Raw genomic sequence first — 27,024 nt, 5'->3', positions numbered from 1 at the left:
GGAATGAATTGTATTTTTGTTGCTTTGATTTTGTCTTCAACAGAACATGAAAAATGACCATGTAGAACCGAGTTAATAATGACATTACAATGCATTAATCTGGGCTGATGCATTGCTGAAAGGATGTATGCTGCATTGGATGCTGAAGATTTTTTATTAGTATGGGAAGAATAAAACAAAGGAGAAATTTATTTTAAATATATTAATATAAAAAAGACGTAATGATGTAGAAAGGAAGGGTTATAAAGTTCAAGGTCCAAAAACATAATACAATACATCAACTTACTAAGACACAATGACATCCAGGAGGAAAGAAAGATAGTGTTATTATTTTGCATTTATGTATGTTAATATTAGAGAAAAGAAGTCCTTCCATGGAAAATGCTTCTGTTACTTACTCTTACAAATGCCTTGGAATTAGGTGGGTTTGGGCAGCACAAGTGCTGTGGCCAGTGAGTGAGAGTGTTGGTAGTTAATGGTAGTGGTAATGGAGCGAGTTGTTAAGGGCCTGTGTCAAGGTGCCCTTTCTTCCAGAGGCAGAAAAAACAGACCTGCCACTTCGACTGGTGCTGGATATTGATCTCTAGTCTGAGTGTGGCCTCAGGGATGGTTTTCTTCCCTGTGTGGGTGCTGCAAACCAGGAGTAACCTCATGAGCACAGAACAATTGAAACCACTGTGGGAGCCCAATGCTCTCTGCAAGAGTGTCACCGGCTGTGGCCCTGAGGGGCCTTAGGAAACAGGCACTGGGTGAAGACTCATGTTTGCAGTGGGATCACTTCTGCTTTGCTCCAGGGCAAGTTAAGAAGCACCAGGCCCAGAAACCAGCCACATATAGACCCTGTCTCTCCGCTGGCATTAAACAATTTTTGGCAAATTTCCACCTACGGCTGATGGGTTTTCTTAGTGACTTGGTTTTCTAAGTGAATTGGTGGCTCAGAATAACTTTAATGTGTTCATTTTTTTCACTTTTAAAGCTGGGGAAAATGTCCTGGAGGAACAGAATGCCATGACACAAAAGTGTAGGAACAGGATTCTCTGCTGAGGTAAACAGATATGGGTCCAATTGGATCAAGGGCCTTGTGTGGAGTCTGCTGTAGGGACAGCATTTTACGTGGGATTTACATTTTACACCATTTGATCCCAAAGGATAGACTCAGATGCTGCCCAGGATCAGAACTGTACTTGGAATGGCATTTCAATCCATTAAAAATCATAACTGTAATTAACGAGGAAAAGTAAAGCAATCTCAGTAAAACACAAATACATCCCTAGTCCCCATATGGAATAGAAAAACACTGAATTAGACTGTAGAGAACTAAGAGGGGTGGTTATGGAAGGAATTTAATGTCATCCCTGATTTTAATTGAGTCCTATCCAAAAAAAAAAAAAAAAAAAGAAGAAGAAAATTTTAGAAGAAAAATCATATGCATATTGACGTCAGTAAAAAGCTCCTCTTAACTTCTTTGAGAACATGAAGATGCCTAATTTCTTACTTGGGTTTTTAATAACAATTGAAGTTTAGCTTTTCAAAGCTTTCTGGGGGGTTTAGACACCCAGTTCCCATCAAAATTAATTTTATTTAATTAATTTTAATGGGAAACAGGAACCTCACCCCTTGAGGGCCTAGAAAATCCTGGACTAAATTATTCAAGTTGGAATAATTCAAGCATTGAAATTGTGCTCTTTTTTTAATTCTTGCATGACACTGGGCTTTGAGAAGGAGAGGTGCCATGTCATCAGCCTTTCTGCTGTCAGTTCTCATTCTCCTCAGCTGGATGGGCCTCTCTCCTGGTACCATGGGAGTTATCAATCCCAAATCCAAGGATATATTTAGAGTATCAGAGTTACCTGGCACTGCCTTCTAAAAGGGGCACATACTGTAAGCAAAGGATTGGGAAACCAAGAAGGAAACCTGAGAGAGGGACTGCACATGTTCAGCCAGGTAAAATGCTGAGCTGAGAACCAGAAAAGCAAGGTTGGATTGTCTTAATGCACATTATAATGTAGACTTCAGCAGAAGCTTTGGTTGGTGTCCGTAGGCACAGATTGTTGTTCTCATCAGAAATGTGAGCCTGGGGTAGAAGGGGACACCCTCCTTGTACTCCTGCTCCTCGCTAAGCCCAGGTCCTGTCTGCTCCTCAGTTGGGCCACACTTGCTCTCACTCTGGGGAGCAGCTGTGGGAGTGTAAACTGGCTTTGATGCTGATTCATGCAGCATGATGGATTTGCTGCACTTCTGTCACAAGCTCCCAGCTCCTGCTTCTGAGCACTGCAGAGCTCCTTGTCAGTTAAAAGATGGTTGTACCCACATGTGCATTTTGACACCGGGGGATATGAGAGGTATCTGATCTTTCTTCCATTGGTTTTCCTGCTAGTGCTTCTGTAACCTGGTCTCTCCAGTAGCAAAAGCCAGGTTCACACTGCATGGGTCAGTCCTAGATCTGGTACTACTGGTGGCTCTCAGTGGAAGCAATTCTCCTTGCCCAGATGCACACTCTCTAAAGCCATGTATGTAACAGGCCCTTTTAAACGGTCTTTACCTGTTTTCTGTTTTGCCCAAATAAATGAGTGCTTCTTGAAGAGTCTGTTTTACACAAATCAAAGACTTCCATTTAAATTACAGCTCTCTCTAGAATCCTGACTCTATTTATCCTACTTCAGGATTTATGTTTGATGCCAGGGCTATTGCTGAATAGGAAAGGGAGCCACAACTCATTTATTCTCCATTAAAGGAAACCTCATCAGTGTAAAAAACCCTTGTCATATTTGTAGCCCAGAAGTCTAGACAGCTAGCTGCTAGTCCTAAGACCACAACCGCTAGTTGTTAATGCTGTGGGCTGGTTGTTAACTGGTTTGAATCAGAATAGTTACGCTGGCTTTGTGGAGCAATGCCAATTTATACCTGTCAAAGATCTGGTCCCACAGGCAAGGAAATAGATTCACAGGTTTAAGCACAATTATTGAGGCATAAATATTACAGTGGAATTAACTTAATGGGGTCACGCTGGATTTGTTTTTGTATAACTGTTTTTAAAATGTGGCCCAGAATGAATCACTGCTGGTAGGAAATCAGATTGCTATCTCCATAGATCTTCCCTATTCCAACATTTTGTGCTCAATTAAAGGTTTTGGGGAAGACAGTTTATTGGCACATACTTCCATTTAGGGAAGTCCTTCAAGGTCAGAGTTTGAACACCTTTTGACAGTTTGTTGCAATATTATTTGAATGAATTGCATCTATATGTTTATGTATGATATTTGATATATACCTAAGGGAATTGGTGCTGTCTGGAGGCAGAATACATATCAGCAACAGGTTACATTTTTTTTCCCTCTGGGAATCTCTGCAACTCTTTTTATATACTGATGCCTGAGAATATCACTTTCATTTCAAGGTAGTGACCATAAATCTTCTTCCAGATCTTACAGCAAACAAATGGCCTATCTTAAGGCAGAAACAAGAACAGATTTTTACCTGTATCATTGTACTTGTGAATTACGCCTGTAAGGTAACTCAGGGAATATAAGTTAGTCCTGTTAGTTTTATCATAGCATTGTGGCCATTTGCCAGTGGGTCTTTGCCAGGATCTTCTGTAACATCCTGGCAATTTCCTATTCTGTGGCTGATCTGGGGAAGTGGCTGAGGCAGAAAAACTGTAGCAAGGGCATTTCTCAGTTGCTCCTGTGGTGTCTTGACCAAAAACAGCTGCAAAAGCATCTTACAAGGTATTGGTAGCAAGACCAGCACAGAGCAAGTGTGGGGTTGCTTCACCTTTGCATCCTCATCTGTAATTTATAGCAAATATTCCTTCACTGATGTCCAGGATGTAGAGCCTGTGCTTGAATGTCATTTAAATGGCTGGAGAGATCAGAATTTGTTCCTTTGCCTGGAGTATTGTGCAGGGAAGCAATTTCCCCCAAGGGCAATTTTAATTAGAAAAAAAAGGAAGAAAACACAAAGGACATCTTAAGAACACATTGCAATCGTAATTGCATACAGAAGGTTTAATTTAAGACTCAGCAGATGAACTATTTCCAATGCTACACCGTCATCCTGTTTTCCATAAAGGAGAATCATACTGGAGCGTAGACTGTGGGACAGCCTTTTCAGAGATGCTGAGCTCTGACCTAGCTGAACTCTGAAAGGCACTGCTGGGCACAGGTACCCATGGAAGAAAGCTGGAGGGGAGAGCTGTGAGCCCATGAGTAGCTGTGCTAAAAATAACAGTAGACAAAGGCACAACCTTGCTTTGTGTGGGTTCATTTGTCTTTTGTTCTGTACTACAATTTCACCATAATTAATACCATCTTCCCTGTGAAAACTGGGGTAGTTGTTAGTCCCCTTTTATTTTGCTAATTAGCCATAACATACAAAAATGCCAAACCCACACTCCTGCAAAAGCAGTGGATGTCAGCTCACATGTGTGCCAGTGCTTTTGTTTGTGGGATTGCCCAGTTATCTCCAAGTTTTATTTCCTTTGTAAGCTTGATCAGGAGTAAGATCTGCTGGGCAGATTAATCTGCTCCCCATGTTCCCTGGCACTGCTTTTTGTGCATTCTTGGTGCAAGGAGAAAATTCCAATTGCATTGACATTTTCTTTGTCTCTTATCAAAGTTGTGGCTATTCCTCTGTCTTGTCTTGGATGAAAAATTACTGTGCAGCTACTGTTATTGGAAAAGTTTCTCCACTCCACCTCATTTGGAATACAAGAATTAAATTCTTCTGTAATAAACTGCATAAGGACATCATCACACAAAAAAATGTCCTTGAATGTCCAAATCTTTAACTCTGCTACTATGTCCAGGTGATGGTTGTTTCCTAAATAGAGTTACCAGTCTGGGACCCTTTCTGTGTTAGCACTTCAAGTTTATCTTCACTTTGTAGTATTAGTTTCATCAGTTTCTACTGGCTGCTTTTAACCAAAGTATATCCAAATATGAACATTTTTCTAATTTAGCATGTTTTAAAGAAGCAGATTAATTGCCATTGGCATCCTTTGAGTGACCCCATTTATTTTTTCATGTAAAATATAAGTATTTTAGTGTAAAGATTTACATATATTTATATAGATATAAAAAGTTATATATATATTTTAATATATTATTTATTTATTTATTTATTTATTTATTTATTTATATAAAGGAGCTTGACTCAAGGCCAGATTTTAAAAAAATGTAAGCATTATGGATGCACATGTGGTCTGGTAAAGACTTTCTTAGTGATGGAAAAAAGCCCAACTAGGAAAATATAAACTCCTGTCTCCTTTCTGTGGGCTCCCCGGGGAAAGAGCTGTGTTAACTGGTTTGGGTGACAGTACCTGACCCAAAAAATTATAAGTCTTGATATTGCAGAGGGGCTACTCAGGTTCCCTTTCTTCAGAGGACAGTGGAGCAGGTCTCTAACTTTTATGGGAGTGCCATTCTCTGTGAAATAGGGAGCTCTTGTGAAGCTCCAGATCTCTGCAGGCCATGACAGACTCTGTAACCTGCTGTGCTGCCAGTTGTGCTAAACCTTTTGGCAAGAGCAGCTATCCAGGCTGGCTTTGTTATACAAATACCTGGCATTGTGAAATTACCTTGGCTTACTGCCTTTCATGATCCCAGATACTTCTGCCCATTGATACCAGAAAATCAGTTCTGCTGTGCACTATTTGGGTTGAAATGGCTCAGAAAGGTTTTTCCATATAAGGCCTGTTTAACTTCAAAGCAAGCAATTTTGTAAGGAAACATAGAAACAGAGCTTCAAGCAAGTGCAGAGATTAGATCTTCTGCCTGCCGCCCACTGGAAAGATCAATGTCATGTTTTCTGTATATTTAACACCTAATAATCTTAAATGACTTGTGCAGTCAGCTGCAAAGAGATCACATGGCAGTGTTAGCAAATGATTTCCTTAATCTGATAATCTGCTGAGACATGTGTGAGCTGCACACATTGCACTAATTACAGAGGGTTCAAAGTCATCATTAGCATATTTTGCCCAGTAGTATAAGTCCTTTAGTGCTAAAATGAAATCAAAAAATTAGCAATTATTATACCTACATATGGTTAAAATGGAGAAAACTTAATTAAACATTTAGCATAGTGCAAGGTTACAATATTTTCAGGTTGGTAGCATTATTTGGCTGTTTTCCTTGAGAAACCCACACTGTATAGTCATAAGCTAAATTTACTGAACGACTTAAGGCATGACCATAACCAATTTAAAGGGGCTTCAAGACCTCCCAAGTCTTTCCTGGAGTTATTGGCTAACTGCATCTGTGACTGTACAACAAGCATTTCAGGTCTCACTCTCAATAAGGGTTTTATACTGAGCTCCCTGGACTCCAGAGAGGTGCATGTGTCGAGTCTCAGCTCCTTGCCTCACTCAGATTGTCCTTCCTGTCATGGCTACAGACTGAATCAGTCAGAAAACTTCTGAATACAGGGGTTTAACAAGAGTAGAATTCCAAACTAATAATTTAAAAACCCAACAAAATTCAGGATTAAAATCAAAATAAATGTCCCTAGAAATCTGTGGAAATAGAGCAGTTAAAGAACAGAAACATATGTTCCCACAAACCACTAAAGTTTCTTGTGCTCTGCCTGTGAATTACATTGCAAGACACATCTGTATATTAACATTCTTTCTTTCACAATATTTGTGATTTATTACAACCATATAATCCATTGCTGAAACAAAACACATTATTTACACAGGTGCCATATCTGTTTCAACATAAGTAATTTTGGGTTTTTTGTATTTGGTGGAAGTTCTTCTACTGCTATTATTTTTTGAAGGCAACAAAATGTTCTCTGTCATATTTTTCTTGTCAAGACAAATCGATGTGACAAAATTTGGTTAATTTTTTTTTCCCTAAATGGGGGATGTGGGGGAAAAGCAATGAGACATACATAAAAAAAGCAAGTAGAAGAAAGTACTTTCCATTTAGGTCCTGTTATTACTTTTCATTCATTACAGTGTCAGAGAGGTAGGGACATTAAAACTAGAAAAGGCCTGTCAGGTACTGCAGTCCATTTCCCAAGAATTCAGTATACTGACTTATTATCATTGTCCGGGTTTGATGAGTAATGCAGCATTACCTCCGCAGAAAACATTTCCTAATAATAATTTTGTGTCCTGCCACATAATAAATAATAACAAGGACCTGTGGGGGGGCTGGTCTGTTAGAGAGTAGCAGAAATTTCTACTCTGTTGATTTATTGGAGACGCCATTTTCCTGGGGCTGTGGGTCTATGGCAAATGAAGACTTATCAGTTTTATTGAGAGGGAGAGAAGGCTACCTTTTCTTTGTAATATTATGAAAGGCAAAAATGTAATTTCCTGGAATGTATTGAATATATCAGGCTCTGTCTTTGTCATTGTCATCCACAGACAGGTAATGTAAGTCTGAAACCTCCTATATGGACAATTGTAATGAGCTGATTGTGTAATATCTTTTAATGTTTAAATTCTGTCATTCTCACTGCCTCACTTCTGTACAAAAAGTAACTGAATCTTACACAAACTAAACCCATTTACCTTCTCTTGGGATGCATTTGTTGCATATCTTTCACTTGTGATTTAAGTGGGAAAATTACTTAGCACCTGCATAAATAATGCTGGATTTTACACTTACAGAGGCAAATCTTCTTATCATGTAGCTGGATCTTGACCCAAAGCTTGCTGAAATCAAATGGTGATTTGGTTGAGTTCAGCCTGCATCTCTCTTTGACATTAATGGGAAGCAGATCAAAAGAAGTACAGACTCTTAGGCAGCATTGTACGTTTTCCTCTGTTGGACAACAAAACTAAAGGCAGAGAGGTTTTGGGGTTCTCATGCACAACCACACGTATTTTCTGTCCCTCATTTCCAGGGTTGCACACAGTCAGTACAGCACTTTGAGAAGGGTTATACTTCCTTACTGAAGCAATCTGAACTTACCTCCTTGCTCATCCAACATAACCAAAGTCCTGATACCAGCATCTTTACTCTACATCCCAATAGTGGTAGCAAGGTAAGGAGAGAGAAGGGGAGAAGAGAGAGAGAGAAAGAGAGATCAGTGAGGGAACACCCAGCCCTTGGTATGGGACATAGGAAGACACAAGAAAAACAGTGAAAGGAATGACAAGGGGCTGATGGCACAATCCAAAGGCCTTATGTGCCTGGACACTGTGTGAGGAACTAGGTAACTCTCCATTGTACCATCAGTCCTTCTGGATTCACTGGGATACCAAACTTCTGCAGAAAGCACAAAGCCATGGACCTTGAGATTAAAATAATTATTTTACACAATAGTATTTTCTAAAAAGAGATGGTTCATCTCCAAGTCCAATGAAGCAGGAGAAGGGAGGATGGGAGTGTTGATATTGTAGGTGGATGTGAATCTCACAGGAGAAATTCCCAGGTACGACATACACGTTTGGGAAGATGGCACAGTAGTTTGTGCACAGCTCTTGCTGCTGACAGAAGTCAGAAAGCTTACCTACTTAGGAAATCCAGTTTAAAGCAGGCTAATATTTAATAGGATTAAGCCATATTTTTTGGCTCAGTGATCTAATAGATATGGGTTTGAGCCAAGTTTTAATTCAGTCAACAGACACCTTTAGCATTAATGGACTTTGAATTGAGCTTGAAAGTAGGATTTTCAAAACACCTACACACTGAATTCACCTCTGTTCCCACAGCTTAGTGGGAATGTTACCACTGCCTTTGCTGGATACAGGGATGGAGCAAAGCTGAGCCATTCACAGCTCCCACCTGCCTAAGCCAGGGGTACAGCACCTTTCACAAGTACAATTTTTATTATGCTTTATCCTCACTCTGGAATGTGATCAGGTGTCTCTAGTTCCTGGGTGCTGTTGTACTGAGCTATATCACACATCAAATTATCTCCTTTTTAATTACAAAGGAGAAACCAGCTCCATTCTGCTTGGAGCAGTGATAACATCTGTGAATAATTGATGGCCTGAATGACCTCCTGACTGTTTCATGTCAATAACAGATGAAGTAAGTCCTCTGTGACCTGACAGCTTGACAGCAGTGCTGCTTGGACATGTGCAGCAGCAATTTACTTGTTGCCATGAACATAAAGTGATCCATGCTCCTGTGAAACAGATGAAGGTGGTGGTGGTGTCAGTTTTGCAGAGGGCAGGGAGATGCCCACAGTTGCACGGCTACATCAGGAACAGAAAACTAAACTCCGGACCGACCTTCTTGCTTTTCAAGCCACCACTCCTGGAGGCAAATCAAGGACCTCATGTTATCCTTCTTGCCAGCTGCCCTTCTCACTGCTCATCAGTTTTTGTGGGTGCAGTGAAGTGTCTTTGGCCATCAGCCCTGTCCACGATCGCAGGGCACTCCCAGGTTCCCACAGCCCACAGTGGCTCAGCCACAAGCCCAACCCCTGCCACGCTCAGGGCTGTTTGCCTGGTGCACCTGGTGCTTCTCTGCTGTGCTTCCAGAGGATCCTGCTCAGCTCTTCTCTGCCTCTCCCTGTGCTCCCATTCTTGTCTGTAATGTCTGCATCACTGCAGAAACTGGAAAAAACATCAGATGTGTGCAGCCTGGCTTGCTCTCTCTTTGTAAAAAGTCCCTGTGTGAGTTGCCAGATGGACAGAAAAGGCCTCCTGCCTCCCCCTGGGTCTGCTGCACCCTGCTGCCCTCAGGTCAGCCATCTACCAGGCACCCACTGCTGCTCTCTCTGCCTTCAAGTTCACACTGCATTTATTTGAATCCCAGCCAGCTTTTAATTTTGCAGCCTTTATAAACTTAGGGTCCAAGGGTTATCTTAGGTTTTCCAGTTTAGAATAAAGAAACCACCTTTAATTATCTTATCTTTTCTGTGGGGCACTAAGCACCCTGTGTCTGCTAAGCACTGCCTGTACAACAGTTTTTTATTGGATCTTTTTATATACTTGGTATCCAGGGAGGTTTTTTCCCCCCTAGATTTGTATGTATTTTAACCAACATGGAAACTCATGCAAACACAAGAAGGCTGCTTGGGCCCTGAGTCACCTTGTGTTTCAGTAAATATGGTGCAGTCTGACATGGGACCCTTCCAAATAATGAACAAACCCTTTTGCTGAATCAAACATAGTTGGGCTGAGAAATATTTACTGTTATAATATTTACACTTTAACTGTCTGACCTTATTTTTCTGCTGTGTTTAACATCTAAGCAAGCCACCTTTACAGAGCTAAGATGTCCAGTGACCTGAACAAGATGTGTGCTAGGAGATTAACTCAGGAGCTAACCCTATGGTTTTTATTTCATATCAAATCCTTACACAGAGTGAAAGAGGTGAAATTTTCTGTTCTTTACCTGATCATCAGTGCCATTTAATTTTATCAGGCAGCACTGCATCTCTTATAAACAGCCTGCCACAACATTAACACAAATGTGCAAATAATAAAGGGTGTGCAATGAATAAACTTGTCTGCATCTGTGGTCTAATCCAAAGCATATTGAAGCTAATAAAGAGGTGGTAACTGAAAAGGATGAGATGTGATTCAGACATCAAGTGACAATCTCCTTCTGTTCCAAATTTCTATTAAGCACTAATTTTCAGCTTTTTCACAAAAGTAATGAAATGTGTAAAGTCAATCAAAAAATAAATCATGTTTGTGCATTTAAAATTGGTCCAGACTTTTCTAAAAGCTCAGTATTTCCATGATAACTGATATTTTAGATAACACAAACCCAAACCTGTCTGTAAGATAGAACTATTCCAAAAACATGTTCATCATCCAGATGTCTGAGCAGGAAACACTTGGTGACTGACCCCCAGTGACAACAGACTGAGGCATCTCTGGAAAGCACAAAACCTCAATTAAAGTAATATAGGGGAAGAAATGTGCCCAGCAAGAGTATTCAGGGGGCAAACACAGACATGTTGGCATTTCCTGCACTGGCAGTGTCACAGAAACTTGCTTTGGTCTCAGTGGAGCAGGTGCCACTCGAGCTGGCTGCTGGGACAATGTGTAACAGGAGGTGATGAAAGCTCTGCTGTGAAGTGCCAGTCCAGAAGGACAGGTTTCACAACCTCTGCCCCCAAATCCTTGGTTACAGACTCACATCACCGTGGGCCCAGGGACTATGCTTGGCTCTGTCTAGTCCTGAGGGCTCCGGAAGGATTCCCACACACATCCAGTGCTCGCCAATATCAGTGATATCCTGTGTGGGAAGCCTGAATTTATAGAACTGGCAGGCTCCACACGTTATGAAATTGTGTGCTAAATTCCCACCTTGGCCAAGATTAGAGTATTTCTCCCCTCCTGTGCAATGGAGGAATCTCTTCAGACCCTCCAGTCCTTGTACAGGCAATCCTGTATTATTTTACCAAAATAAGGATTCTCAAAAAGGTGAAATGTTTAGGAAAGGCCAGGATAGGTCAGAGAGAAGAAAAATGCATCTTTCATTGGACCCTACAGAGTTCATAGAGGACATACCATTTTCATTCAGCTCTTTAATCTGTAGCACCCATCTCTTTTGAGAACAACTTCTGACTCTCCTTGACTTCTTGCATTTGAGAGGAGAATTTGGACTGCTGGATTTTGCCATGGCACAGCCAATCTCTCACATTCTTATCCTTTATAAGAAAATGGCATAGCAAGAATTGCTTATGTTGAGGCATTAAACGGGCAGCCCTGGAGTTCCTCTGTTAATCTATAATGCAGGTATTCTGCAGATGGTAAAATATGTAATATATAAAATAATTTTGCACATGAGATGACCCTTCAGGGCAGGACGCCAACACTTCCAACTTAAAAATGGATCACATTAGGTGAAATAGACTCCATACATTTCAGAAAAGTTTATGTCCTTCAGTCTTTCATCCAGGCTCTAATGCTTGAATAAAAGCAAATGAACAAGCAGTACTAGTTTGGGTTCTGCATCATTTATATGCCCAGGTTCTCCATTTGGCCACTGGCAAAGCTATTAATCAAAGAAGCAGAATATTGATTTTAAATATGATTTTAAACCACCACAATTAATACAACTCATAGATACTTCAGTTTGTCAGTGCTTCAGAGAAGCCTGTTTAACAGCATTACTGGGAACCCTTTTGGAGCTTTTAATAGACATTATCCTTAGTCTTCTGTAATAGCTTTTTAAAACTTTTTGGTTGCTTTTGCTTTGGGTTTTTTGTCTGTTTGTTTGTTTGGGTTTTTTTGTGAGGGTTTCGCTCAAAGCAAGTCAGCTACAAAATGCTCACTAAAATTTGCCCAGCACTTTGGAGGGGAATTGTATTTCTGTATCATTTCTTGTTATTGCTGTTACAGAACTTAATTTCCCAAGATGGAAATAAAAGTGGGAAGACAATTGGAATGACTTCTCAAAGGGCTCATCAGTCCCTCCAGGAACACAGTGTGTTGGGTCCTGTCCTACCAAAGGCAGCTACTCAGATTTTGGTTTACCCTGAATGAAGATTTTCCTAACACTATAAGGAGATTATGTATCAGATAGAGAATCCAAAATCTGGAAATCACTTTCCCTGCATTTCAAGAGGTATCCTGAAAAACACATATACACTCTCAGTTATGTGAAGAACACACAAACTTCCCCTTCAATGAAGAATTTTGCTTTAATCCAGAATTATAGTTTGTTTGAATAAATTAATGCAGACATTATGTACCGGGACAGGCTGACATTGCTAGCAGTTCCCACAGACACTAAAGAGAACTGTCAACACCCTAAAGACAAAAATGTGGTCAAATAAACATTTTTTAGTTATCCGTAGCAATGAATTTGCTCAGCTCCTGCTCCAGGTTCCCTGTCACCCTGTTAACGCTCTGATGTCTCCCTGATTAAAGAGCTACACACTGCTGCTCTGCCTGGTAAAGCACATTCTCAGCCCACGTGAATCTGCTACACCCCTGGCTAACACACACAAAGGGGTCCAATCCTGCATTGGAGGAAGAGAGGCCAAAATTATAGTTCACATTCCCTCATGCCAGATATGGAGTAATAATGGTTAAAACACTTTTCTGAGGGGAATGGTTCCAATAGTTCAGTACTTCCAATAGGTCTAATGATATCAAAACTGAATTTCAAATCAGCTTTGACAATGTTTGGGCCAAACTCTAAATTAATAGAGCACTTTTATTTTTTTCAGACTAAGGAGCATTTGGCTATGATAATAAATGTCAGTGTACACTCACAGCTGGTAAACTGGCATTCTGTGTGTTCAGTATCCTGCATAGGGCAGCACCAGTTATCAAACATTTATAGCTCAGCATTTCACCTTCAATACTTCATTCTCACTTTACACGAGAGAAGATAGTCCTGTCTGGATTTAAATGTACAAAACAGCCCTTTTGTCTGTACATTCCTAAGTACTTTCTTCTGAGCTTTTACCATTACTGATCTTGTTATTTTTTCCTTGCTGCTTCATAGCTACAAAACATCCTTTTTTCTCTTTACTACCACAACTGTTTTTCCTTAAAGGCCATGGTGGTGGCATTGGGAGAAGGGAGCAAACTACCTTTTCTCCCCATGTGTGATATTCTGCATTGCATAATGTTGTCTCAGAGGTAAAAAGCTTGAACATGAAAAGAAGGTCAGCTACAAACTGTATTTAGTCTCACTTGTTCTGCCTCACTTAATTTTTATTTTATGTTTTGGCCCAAACATTGCACAGCATCATCAGAAAATACAGGTATTTATAGCACTGAGTGGCTCAAAAGAGCACTGGTCAGTGCAGATTAACTGCACTGCCTGGGCATGATGGGCACCATGGAGCAAACTTAGTTTTGGAATCTGCCATTCCAGTACAGAGCTGCCTTGGGGCAAAGCCATGGCTGCTTTTGTAACATTTCTTGCCTCCCTTGTTGTGCCAGGACAGAGAAAAATCAGTTTATTGCTAAGCTGGCTTATAAAACCAAGAAGCAATAACATCCTTGGTTTTCCTTTCCCATGTTCCCTGGGAACGCATCAGGGCTTAGTATCCAAACTCTGAATAGTCTTCTGGGGCAAGTAGGGCATGTCCTTTGGGGACATATTCGCAGGCTATGACCTGCAATTAGGTCTTACATGGCTACAGGGCTTCCTTGGATGAACAGCACTCTTCTGTCTCTAGGATGGAGTCCAGACAGTCTGTTTATGCTGTATTTCCCCAGTATCAATCCAAACAAATATACACAGTGATAATGCTTAAACATGGAGGCATCCTTTTCCTAAGAGAGGAAGAACAGATCTGCTGTATCAAAAGAATAGCATAAAAAGCATTCTTTCCCTGAGTATTTCCTATCTCTATCTACTAGACAGGTTCTGCTAAGTGAGGAAGTCTAATTGGATTTTGGGGGTTTATTAAATCAGAGCAGTGCAAGTTCAATTTCAAATACTCTCACCATTTGTCTTTTTGTATAAAATCTCTCACTCCCTAAATGCTGTATTTTTAAGTACCTAGGAAAAGGGATTGGAATAATCAACCAGCTGTTTAGGCCACAGAAGAATTTTAAAGGTCTCCTGTAGTCACATTAGTGAAAATAATATTCAGCTCATTTTAGAAGAACTCCCTTGACTACTCAGTGCTAATTTTAGCAGCTTCTCTATTTGGACAGGAAGATACTGTGGCATCTGAATAAAGACCAGGTCCAGAGATGCGGAGCTCTTCCAAAGAGTGCTATAAATTCATTGGTAAATTCAGCAGTCCCAGTTCTCCTCCCACTTTGCCATTTGCTGTGATTTAGTACTGAAATTCCAGTGGCATTCGCAATATGCTGGTTCAATATGTTAGGAAGACTCAAGAAGTGCATAGGCCGCACAAATAAGGCTCAGGAGAGGCAGGGCTGATATTTACTCATGGCTTGGCCCTGAGCAAATCACTTCCCTTTCCTGTGCCTCTCCTTCCCACTCATCATCTGCCTTGTCTATTTAGATCCCAGGCATTTTGGGGCAGCAAGCTCTCCTGCCTTGTGTTGTGGGGGTACTCATACGAGGCTCTCTTCCTTGTTGTTGAATAGATTTCAGCAGGAGCTACATCCAGCACAGAGATGACATCAACTGGTGGTTAGGAATGGTGTGTCCAGGGAACTGAGCAGCAAAAAGGGACAGATTGTTTGTGAGACAAGAAGTGTTTTGGCTGCAAGGGGCCCCGATCTAAAGTGTTTGTGGAGGAGAAGTGATGCTGACTATGCTCAGTGACCCATCTGTCTGTCTGTACATGGAAATTTAATTTTGTCTCCACTGGACTCCATTGATCTTCACAGTGGTGATTGATTTCAAGGCCATAAAGCCTATGGCTGGGGTTGTGCTTGTTCCTGAACATGAGAACTGATGTAATTTTCTTCCTATTGTCTCTGCTGGAGACTCCTCTGGTTGTCAGGGGTACTGGGACTGTCAGTGCTGATGACCCTGATTAAAAATGTCACCAGCTCCAGCACCACGGCTTGCATGGTGTCTGAAAATAATAAGTCCTGTCAGGCATCAGCAAAGTTTTCCACCACCTGATGGCTGAACACTCTAAACTAAACTGAGTTGAGATTTCCCAACTTTAAAACCCCTTTATTGTGGAGAGGGTGAAATATTCCCAGACTGAATTGTTTTTTTCCCTCCGGGCAGGTAATAGCTATGAGGACCAAGCCAGGATCCCATTTCTTAGCACCATGGAAAATCAGAGAACTCCCAGCTCCAAAATGGTCAATCTAGGACACCTTGTGAGCCTTGAAATCCTGATAAATATTTCAGAGATACACAAAGAAATAGCATTTAAATGCTGTGTTGACCAGTATTCTATAAATAGCTGCAAGTGTTTATGGAGAAAGAAGTATTTAAAGCAGAATGGGAAAACGGATCAAGGGCCCTTCTCACCTTCCCCTCTTGCAGTGTTACGTCAAGGATGTGAGAGTGGTTCTGGCACAAGGCTCCTAGAGCTCTGCAGCAAACTGAGCCACTTGTCCCTGACTCCAGGTCACCTTCAGAGGCTGATTCCTTCATTTATCTCCAGAATCGTGTCTCAATGCATCCTCAGGTATGACCAAACCAGTGCCTTGGCAACCAGGGAACAGTGTCTTGCACAGCCCTGGTGAGGGGTAGGGATGAGCAGGGACAGTGGCACATAAAGCCATGACCAGGCCCTAGCAATGTGAATTTTAAAAAATCCACTTCCAGTGGCAGGCTCCCCATCACTTCTGCTTACAGCGGAAATGCAAATGAAATGCAAGTCCTTACCTCTTCAACAAGCTGCAGCATTCGACGGGTGCTCTCAAGGGACTGAAAAGAAAACAGGAAAAATCACTGAGATTTGGCAAGTTACGCTTTCCAAAGCTAATGTGCAGGCTCATGCTGACAGGATGTTTTTCCTGCACACTTTCCCTCCCCTCCAAATCAGGCTATCAGCAGGGCACTGGTGATCTCTCCATCTCCATCTCCATGGATGGTTAATGCAGCACATCTCGAGGCAGCTGCTGTCTCCAAGGCTTGTGCTCTCCTTGCTCACACGCTGCGGCAGTGCTGCTTGGAACCATGGTTGTTCCACTTTAAAAATAAAGCCTGTGGTTTTCAGCTATGACTCCTCAGAAACCTAATTGGTGACTTCTAACATTTAATAGGTTTGACAAATCGAAGGAATCCTCAGAAAATATTAAATTGCTGCCTTTTGCTCTGAGGCCAGTCAAATTGATGCACAATCTAATACCTAAACCAAATTCACAATCAATAAATTCCCTAATCTGGACTGAACACTGAACACAACATTAAATTTTACCCCAGCTCATTTCATTTCCAATTCTGTTTTCAGTGTAAAGCTGATGGAAAAGAGTTCTAGAAATCCTTTAGGAGATCAGCTCCTATTTCTGGCTGTGTGTTTCACACCAAGCCCAGCCCAAGTTCCCAGTTTAGCTACTGGTCTCACTTCATCAGCGAGCTGGTCGGCGCGCCGCTGCATTTCTTCCAACTCATTGCGCATATCTGCGTCTTCCGCCATTTTAGCTGTGGGGGTGTTTGGGAACGCTGCGGATCAGGATTTGCACTCAGCTGCTTTGTGAGCCTGGAAGACAGCAAAAAGGAAGAGAAACATTGCGGTTAGGAGTAGTGCTTAAATGTCAGTCCCACAAAAGTGCTTTTATTACGTCCTTGTCCTCACCCAAAGTCTCATTTGGGATAGTAATTCCTACATAGCAGAAAGCAAATCCTTCCTTTTTTCTTGACCTTTCAAATGCAATTCATACAGAAGCTGGACACTTAGGAGATGCTATCTGCTGCCAGAAACAATCTTGAAACTCATTCATTCTTCTCTAGCATTGAAAGGCTTAATGTGAAGAAGGTCAAGGTCAAGCCTATGCCCCTCATGTCCTGTGTTTCAGCTGCATTGCTTGGAGGGCTGGATGCTCAGCTAACACATTTGTAATTAAATTAAAGACTACGAAACTTCGCAGATTTTTATTGGCTAATGACTTTTCCAACATACTATAGCTCAGACTATGAAATAATATTTACAGCTAAACTGGGAGAAATCTACATGGGAGAATCCTTAATTTTGTGACAGTAGGACCTAACTGGTATTTACAACTTCTCCACAAAGTAGGTCAGATTCTGATCTTTGTTATCCTTCTTGATACAGAAGTAAAACCTGGAGCTGGTCCTAACCAGAGGTCAGGATGCAGCCCATTAATCCTCGATTTGGTAGGGTTTCTTTTTTGCTACAAATTCAAGCTAGCTCTGATTATTGAGCATGCCTTGATTAAGAAAGGCGGGCCCTCCTACCATCTGTCAGGTCTTTATAACAACAACACCGGCTTATTTCTTTGCTTGATTCAAGCATGGCAAATTACTGCTCACTAAATGTTAGATTTGCTCATTGCAGGAAAACCTAATTGCAGGTGCAGAGGAGGTGGGGAAGTTGTGGGGGACTGCAAGTAAACAGCCATAAAGCAGATGCCATCATGCTCAATTACAGAAAAAGGACAAAAGCAGCCCCTTTCAGCAGAGCTGCTCTAAAGAAGGCAGGATCCCGGGGGCTGTTTTCTGTCCTGTCTTTGCAATATGTGCAGCCTTTATGAAACAAGATAAGTCAGGGCAGAGCTTGGCTCTAAAATTTTAGCAGTAACAACTCTGTTAAAATAGAAGTTGCTATGTATTGGAGATTAGACCTTTCCTCTCTTTGATGGTGCTCTCCATCAGGATATCAGGAGTATGGGCTGAGCAGGTACAGCTGGGTGGCAGAGATACTTCCTGGATCACACCCTGCTTGCTTAGAAATGTGTAGGGAAAGCAGACAGCTCCTTGCATTTCCTCTGCAGCTTCAGCAACAGATCTGCTGTTTTTCTTATCTGAGAGGGAATATGTGACCTTCATGCCTTCACATTAGCTGTGCCCTCACTTGTGGTTGCTTTTACTCTTTGAAGCTACAGCAGGAAGAAATCCATCTCGAGGAGTCAGCCCTGCAGCTACTGGCACAATATTCTACTTTCATCAGTGTACGTATCACCACATCCTTGTCAGAGGGAGGCTGGCATTTTGTGATGGGTCACACCATCACATGTAGGAGCCCAAATGTCTGCTGGAGAAGGAGGCCACCTGGTCTCACCAGCTGTGTGGTCACAGCAGTATGAAGGACCAAGCTTAGGCAACTCATCTGCAAGCCCAGCTGATGCAAAGGCAGAGCTTAATTTCATGGCTAATACTCAGGCTGGTATTGGACACTTCAACGATGCTCACAAACAGAAGGAAATGAGCTTTACAAAAAAAATGGTGCACTTTGGTATTTAGGAGGAAAAGATAAACTGGGAACTGGTCTCTTCCAGAAGGGCATGTAAAAGTGTGGGGATACTCTCAAGGCCAACCACAACCTTCCCACCCTGCTGCTGTGCTGGTGGTGCCCTTCGTAGCACACAGCTCTAGGAAAACACTGCTCCTGGCCAGCAAATGGAGTGCTGGGATAAAAAGAAGTTATTTTGGTAAAGAACCATGCTCCAAACTCCTGTCTCACTTGGCACAGGCTGGCTCTAGCACTGGTCACTGCTTCACAAATTGTGTTTTTTTCCCAGATTGAGGCATAACCCAAAGCTGAAATATTTCTGACATAGCCTCTGTACCAGAATAACAAGATTAAGTCTGTGGACCAAGTTTTCGAGCATCTGGTTAAAATATTCTCCTCTGCCTGGACCCCTTGCTACACTTGTGCTGGCAGAGCAGTAGCACCGAGCTTGAGCCAAAATCAGGATAATTTGATTAGGGCTTTGGGACTGATCTAATTGGTAAATACATATAGATGTTGAGGGGTGGGAAAAGTGGTTCTGCGCTGTGTCTGTTGGTATCATCTCACTAGCTGTAAAGTGGGAGGTGATGCATCAGTGAGAGGGTGGGATGCTAACAGGGAATTTGGTTCATTTTCTAAGCATATCCAGTGTGAGCTGAATAATTACAGACCTGTAAGTGAGTGGCGCTGACATGAGGGCTTCTACTGACAACAGCAACTTATTTATTGACTGTTGGTCAGTCTCTGCAGATTAAAAAAACTTCACAGAAAATTCCATTCTCAGGTAAATTCCAGCCAGACTTTTGATGTTTCCCTTACAATTTTTTTTTTTTAATCATGAGCTAGTGGTGGTAATGGGGTGAAAAAAAAAAATAAAGAAACAACATGAAGAAACTTTCAGAGAAGCATGGAATGGTTTAGGTTGGAAGGTTCCTTAAAGATCATCTCATTCCAACCCCCTCCCATGGACAGGGACACCTTTCACTAGACCAGGTTGCTCAGAGTTCCATCCAACCAGAGCTTGAACACTGCCAGGGATGGGACATCCACAGCTTCTCTGGACAACCTGTTCTGGTGATTCACCATCCTTAAAATCAAGAATTTCTTCCTAACATTTAATCTAAACCTACTACCTCTCACTTTGAAGCCATTGTCCCTTGTCCTGTCTCTCCATGCTCTTGTGGGTTGTTTTTTTTTTTAGTTACCCTTCTTGGTTTGTTAGAACCATCAGTTGGCATCTTAGTGACAGACGTGCCTTATTTTGCATCAAGCTAAAAACAGTGTCAGAGCTTGTAACCGGAGAGATATTGTGCAGCAAGTGATCAAACTTGACAGGTTTATTGAGATTGTTTGGTATTTGTAAAGCACTTAGCATGGATTGAGAAATAGCAAAAAGCATTCTTCCAGTCAAGTCATTTTACATCAAGTTTTAGTCATAAACAGAAGTGCCCCGCAGCTATGCTGATTCAACTTTAATAGAAGACTGTGCCCAAGAATCAATAAAGGTTACTGATTTGCACACAGTGTGATAAACTACATATATTTTGTAGATGGCAGGGAATGAGTTTAAAATTTTTTTCGGATTTTGCAATTTATAATGTGGAATAGAACATATTAGGGATAGGGTTTTCCTATCTCTAGCTGTGAGTGTGGAAATACTAAAAGTACTGCTTAGGCTGAAATGCCATTCCAGTGTCATGAATTTCCAACAACAAACCTTGTTATCAATAAAAATCCTGTAGAGAAAAGAATTATGTATTAAAGGGAATTATTGCTCTGAAGTACAAAGTAACAGTTCTCCCTCTCTGGTGTTTCTTAGGAACATCTATAAAAAGCTTTGATTTAAAACTCTTGATGTTTTAGAACATTGAAAGTTAACAACTTCAGGAATGGTCAAGGAAAGTTAAACCATGATGAATCTTCTCTTACTGATACTAGACAGACTTTCAAAAGTATAAGGTCTGGTTCAGGCCCACTGAAACCTGCACTTGTTTAAGTAGACAGAAATAGGCCTAAGATAGTATTGAGGACTTAGGGTAATAAATTCCTTGCAGAATTTATATTTTTGTTACTAGTTGATATTTTGCATTCTGTACTCATTCAAGTTAATTTGAACCAAATATCAAAACCCTACAATTGCCTTAGGAATCTCTAATATAACTGGAATAAGCTCTCCGAAGTGTACTCTGTACTTCTAATTTAAACTGCATTTTACTATATCTACAGTCCCTGCAGAGATGACAAATCAGAAGAAAGACCAAAGTAGGGATGTAATATGTTAAGCTCTTTCAATCAAAAAATTTAATGGAAAAAAAAAAAAGATTGCTACAGAATTTACAGACCCTACATTAATTCAATTTGTGTTTATACTTGTGGTAATTGCCTATGCAAATTCAGCCTCAAAATTTCACATGGACTTTGGTTTTTCCATTTTAGAAAAGGAAATCATCTGGGTTCACAAACAAACATCCACAATGCTTTTTAAAAAGGAGAAAAAAGCTCAAACACTGCTACAACATACTGTGTACAACATGTTCCAGGCTGTGCTCTGTCTCCTACACAGTGTAAGGTACAACTCCAGGCACTTGGGTCATTTACATCAAATTCCCTGCAGACAGTCTCGTCCCTTATGCCAGTGCTCATACAGAAGCACCACAGACTGAATGTTATAGGGAAATACAAAGAGGGACTGGCTAATGGAAAGGCACTGCCTATTACACTTTGAATTCTGCATCTGCTATTTCAGTAGTGCCAAGATGCAGTAAAGAATCCCTTAGCAAGAACATTATATATTCGTATGGAATGGTACTAAAAGCTCAGAGAGACCTACATCTGTCCCCAGAGGAAGAGAGATACAGTGACCTTTGAAAGCAAATATTTGCTTCACAGTGATATAAACACTTCAATATATAATAAATATAGGAAAATGAAAATGTTGCAATTTACTGGAAAGAAGGCAACACAGCAATAAAATGTTCCTTTTTTAAGCACTCTCCCTGTTATTAAAGGGCACATCTACTCTTCCCATAGATATTTGTAACCAGAAGATGACTGCACTGGTGTATTTTACTAAAAAAGTCAGAGTTGGTCAATCCCACTCCTTGTGCCTCTTTCCTGTATGACTGAAAACATTACCATGGTGGTGTGGTGTTCATAGAACCACAGAAAACCTGGGGAGAGACTTTGAATCAAGTCTCTTAGGATGGATGCTGGGCCATTTAAAGGTGGAATTTGGGTTGCTGCTGTTGTCTGGCTGTTGGTAGAAGAAGAAACACTGTCAAAGAGGAAGATGAAGTGCAGCTACAGACGAAGAGTGTCATCTTTGCTCCCCAGTGTTGCCCCTCATTTGGCTTCCCATGGGTGAAGCTTTCCAAGGGCTGTTCAGCCTCTCTGGGGTCAGGCACAAGGCAGCTCTGGGGCTGTGTAGGATCCTCCTGTCACAGGACACATCCTTTATCCTTCTGGACCTTCTTCAACAGCTACCACTGCCCAGTGGGGAGCTGCTACAGCTCACATGTCCAGCACATTGACCATGTCTTTCACCACCTTCACAAGCCTTCCCTACAGGTGCTTCTGGCAGCTGCGTTATAGGAAGTGCTCTGGCATTAACCCCAAAGCCCAGTCTCGACCAGGAACTGCCTGGTAACACCAGCAGCGAATTAAATGACATGAGAAGTGTGAACCTGCTGCAAGGGGATGCTTAGAAACCATTACACGTGTGTGTTACTGACACCAGCAGGCTCCCCCTGAAGTTGTGTTCAGGATGGAGTGTTGGAAGGCAGATCCCCACAGAAAGCCAGGGAAGTCACATGTGTGCTGCCCACAGTCGGTGTGACAGGCAACAGCTGGTGAGAAATTGAAGGGAGTTGGGAATGTAGTTTTTGTAGATTGTGGGCTCTCAGTAATGGCCCTTACAAGCTCCAACTTCTCTGACTTCTGTCATCTCCATCTTCTTTGACAAAGAGCTTACCACAATTAATACTGTCTATAACTAAACATGCCCTGGTTTTGCTCTTACTGTATTTTAACTGAGCTGAAAGCACTTGGAGAGGAAATTAAATAATTTTATAACAAAAAATCCTATTTAAACATTTTACATTGTGGAATAAAATGTAACAATGAAAAATTACTCAGAATTTTAATTTAGATTTATTTTTAAAATAGATTTTAAATAAAGTTTTGAGGAAAGTCTGTTGTTCAATTTTCCACCACATCCTATTGCATGGATCTAATTTATCCACAAGATTTTCAGCAAAGTTCTCATTTCCAAAAAAACACCTTTTAAACATTTGTGGTAGGGATTAAGCCATAAAGCTAGAGCAGTGTTTCTGGAGGGTCTGTCAGCCCTAACCCAGGGCACAGATACCTCATCTCTCTCCTGCTGCAGTCCCACAGCATTTTGCTTCAAGCCTTTGGGCCCACTTCAACAGACGAGGCTGACAGAGTATAGTGATAATAACCAATTTCAGTCCAAATTCTTGCTTGATATTCAGTAAAGAGTAATGCCTGGTGAGGGTAATACTGGTGAGGGCTTGCCAGGCAGTGACTTTGGACAAGACAGGCACCGAGATCTTGCAAATCTGAATTCAGGAGAGGCAGGCAATAGTTTGTTCCTGTCTTCCTGCCTTCCTGCATCACCTTAGGCAACTCATTTTACTCTCAGGGCTTGCTTGCCTTGCCTGAAGACAGATCTCTGGAACTGTGTGAGGTGCTGCAGGTGTTGGGTTCCTGCTGCTGGCTCTATCCCTCAGCACCATGCAGGTGTCCTGGATACCCTCTGATGGGACTGCTTCTCCATGTTTAACTACTCAATCTGTCTCCCTGAATCTCCACAGCACAGATAAAATCCTTCTCTTCCTTCCTATCTTGCCCTTGTTTTGTCCTACTTAAACTGCAGGTGTTCCAGGGCACAGACCAGCACCTTGCCTGTGCTCCAGGACACCTGGGGCTTTGGGATAAGTGCTGGTGAGTGTGCTGCCATATTGTCACATTGCACCTCTGCCAGCCCACCCCAATCCAAGGCAGGTCAGTACTGTCCTGTCAGCTGGCAGACAACACGGCTGCTCCACGAGGCTCCTCCAACACACGCCCGCTGCTTCCCCAGGCTTCCACACCAAACAAAATACAAGCACCATACAAGAGACCAGCCATTTTGTAACAATGTCACTTCAGAGTAATGAAAACTTGACTTTCTATCCATTTTACTTTACTGCTAAAAGAAAACAAACCTCTCAATGTGTTATCTCCTTGCAGTCATTTTTGCACCTATGTACCCACACATTTTTCCTTTTTTTTTTTTCTTGTCTTTTTTCTTTGCTTTCCCACAGAAACAGAAAAACATCCAAGATCCAAGGCAAAAATATTCTGTTCATCTGGGAGAGCAACCAGGCAGAGAGATGCAGGGTGAAGAAAGAAACCTTCTTAGGTGGAGTTGACCACATCTACTGGCAGCACAGAGCACAGACCTGGACAGAACAGGCTGCTGTGAATCAAATTGACAGCAGCCTGTTATTGCAGCTCCCTGTCTCATGTAGCATCATTTATAATTTAACAAAATTTATCCTATTAATCACTAAGCTTATTGTGCTCCCACTAGTTCCGAGTCTACACTCTCACTTCTCCAATACCTGAAAAACATTTTACTTCTGGCACAAATTGATTCCCAGCTAGGAAACAGCAGCTTGTTCCTGTGCCGGTGTTGTCCTGTGGCTTAAATATTTTCTATTCTTCCCTGGTCTCTCCTTTTCTCTCTCTGAGGTACAGAAACAGGACTTGTAACCTTTCCAAGCATGTCTTATGATGTGAAAGATGAGATCTGTTAGTCCTTTCGTGGTAGGCAGACTGTTTGTCATCCTAACAGCTCTTGGTTATGCCAGTTCCATTTGAATTAGTCTTCTCTGGGAAAGGGTGGCTGGCATTTCACAGGGTATTTTAAATCAGGGTATGGGCTTTGCTGAAAGGGCTTAATGCTTCCCTGTTCTTCCAGGAGATACCTGCTCCAAAATATCCTGCAACCTCGCTTGCCATTGACATAGCTGGATTTTGATGGCTCAGAACAAGAAATCCAGGTATTAGTAGAGAGGATTAAAGAAAACATCTTAACTTGTGAAAATCTGTTTGCATTCTGAGGCCAGAATTTTGGACAAAAACTAAAGGCATCTGCCTAGCTGGAGGATGAGATTTCTGACTGTCATGATTTCCAGTAGAACTCAAATCCTAAATCCATTCAGGTCTTCAAAATATTCTCTGGCAATCACTGCAGAAATGGTAATCAGTCAGCCTCTCTTCAATTTGATTCCAACCTGGGTTTCTTTACACTGCTCCTAAGCCACTAAATCTGATTAATGGCCAATTTTAGAAGCTAGTGGTGAAAGTCACGCCCCATTTCAAGTTGAAGGGAGTGTCACCACTGCCATTAGTGGGGTCAGAATTGCAGGTGGAGCTACAAGCCAGTGACAGTGGTTCTGGGAGAGACCAGCAGTGTGTGGAGGGGCAGCTGTGAGTGTGGAAATACCAAACAGAAGTGGCTGGCATCTTAAATACTTTTCTGCCAGATTTTTCTGGGGCTCTTGCTCCCTTCTGTTTCTCTGAGATGGAATAGAAATATAAAATGGAAGTATTGCAAAACATTTATTGAGGGATTCAAGACACAGCAAGGAATAAGAAAACTGCATGGCTAATTTTCCTTGGGCATTCCCACCAGGCACCACAAGGTCTGCTGCATTTCCTGTTCCTAGGTTTGTAGAAAGAAACTGTTCCCCCTGCACAGTCTTCTCAAGAATGCCAGAGCTCCTGGTCCAGCCCTCACTCCATATCCACATCCAAACCTCTTCCAGATCTCCTGTTTTAGGTTAATCATTAGCCCTCAGCATTCCAAACCATAATGAGCCCTGGGTGAAGAGCCTCCTTCTGTGCCTTCACAAACCAAGAGGAGCTGTCTCAGTTGCAACAAAGAAAGGTAATTGAGCTTCTGCAAGAGAGCATTTAATAGTAGTTGTTAAAAAGACCTTGTTCCACATTGCCTCAACCTTTCCTACGTCTTCTCTGCCTCTGCAAAGTCAGCGCAAAATGTCAGAAGAGTTCCACACTCTTGTATTACACACAGATCAAATCAATGGCAGAAAATGCAAACCAGTAGAGCTCATCCTTAAATTTCTTATAATGATGCAAGAAGGCAGCCTGACAATTGAGGAAAAACATTTTTAGGCTACACGCATGATGAAAAGGAAACCCACAAATTGAAAAAGGATTTTTTTTTAGGCTAAATGGATGATAGAAAAGAAACTCACAAACTGGAGAAAGAATTTTTTTAGGCTGAATGGATGATGAAAAGGAAACCCACAAACTGCAAAAACGTATTTTTAGGCTAAATGGATGATAGAAAGGAAACCCACGAGTATTACAGTAAGAAAAGGGAGCACATTTGCGTTGGCCTGTCATAAAGCAGAGCTAATTTCTGCCGCAGTTTTTGTAAGACTGCAAGTCAGGAGAAAATTTGATGGTAACTTAATTTGAAAGTAATTTTTTAAAAGTTAAATTGAACGTAATAATGAATAACTTCACAGTTAAAACAGATGTGAAGTTCTTCATTTGTATGTTAAAAATTGGTGCTATCCCATCTTCACTAGTCCTGATACTCCTAGGACTAGATGAAACAAGCTGTGAGTTTAAATAGCACTTTACAGGCTTAGTGTGGAATGGCTGTTAATTGTGACAGAAGGGAAAAATGTGGAAAAAATTGGCAGTGACACAGTTAACCTCATCAGCATCAGTGTTGTCAAAGCTTTGATTTCAAAGTGATAGACAGGAATAAGGTGTTCCCCTGATGGTTTGCTTGTTACAGGCTGTCAACACACTCAGCTGGCATTTCAGTTTTTTCTGCATGGTTTGCATTTGCAAGATTTCTCTGCAGCCCAGGACTCACACCTACCCTTGCCCCTGAGCTGTGTAACACCAGTAAGGACCTTCAACAGAAATGAAAAAAATTAAATTAATGCAGCTCTTGCTAAATATAAACATTTTAATAGGCAAGTAAAATATGCTGTGATCATGAGGGTATCAGGAATGTAAATAGACAACATTTCCCTTCTTGACATGTATTTGTGGTAAACAAAACTATTCATTATATTTATAATACTCATCCTTTCATTTCTGCCTGGTGGTAAAAGCATTTCAAGCAGTGGGCTGATATATTTTTAGCAGAAATCTTCTTTAACTAAATCGTCAGAGTCAAATCAGCAGCTGACAAAATATAAGCATTATGAAACTGGGCTGATGATGTTATTTGTAGAATTGGATTTTAATGGAAGGATGATTTTTTCTCAGCTATGAGGGACAGCAAAA

At 41.4% G+C, this 27,024-nt stretch overlaps 1 protein-coding gene across 2 annotated transcripts in view; it reads right to left on the bottom strand.

The window, feature by feature from the left end:
• SNAP25 (synaptosome associated protein 25) overlaps positions 1 to 27,024 on the bottom strand; it is a 61,716-nt gene that overhangs the window by 11,945 nt on the left and 22,747 nt on the right. For both annotated transcript variants that reach the window (XM_021540275.3, XM_021540276.3), the window contains exons 2-4: positions 16,837 to 16,971; positions 16,155 to 16,196; positions 7,926 to 7,974 (exon numbers count right to left, since the gene is read on the bottom strand). In XM_021540275.3, coding sequence (XP_021395950.1) covers positions 7,926 to 7,974; positions 16,155 to 16,196; positions 16,837 to 16,908 — 163 coding nt within the window. In that variant the 5' untranslated portion in view covers positions 16,909 to 16,971. The remainder of the gene's footprint in view (positions 1 to 7,925; positions 7,975 to 16,154; positions 16,197 to 16,836; positions 16,972 to 27,024) is intronic.

The sequence above is a fragment of the Lonchura striata genome, chromosome 3 (genome assembly GCF_050655825.1).
Source record: "Lonchura striata isolate lonStrDom1 chromosome 3, ASM5065582v1, whole genome shotgun sequence".
Taxonomy (NCBI): domain Eukaryota; kingdom Metazoa; phylum Chordata; class Aves; order Passeriformes; family Estrildidae; genus Lonchura; species Lonchura striata.
The sequence above is the reverse complement of the archived record's forward strand: the minus strand, read 5'-3'. Positions and strand labels throughout refer to the sequence as shown.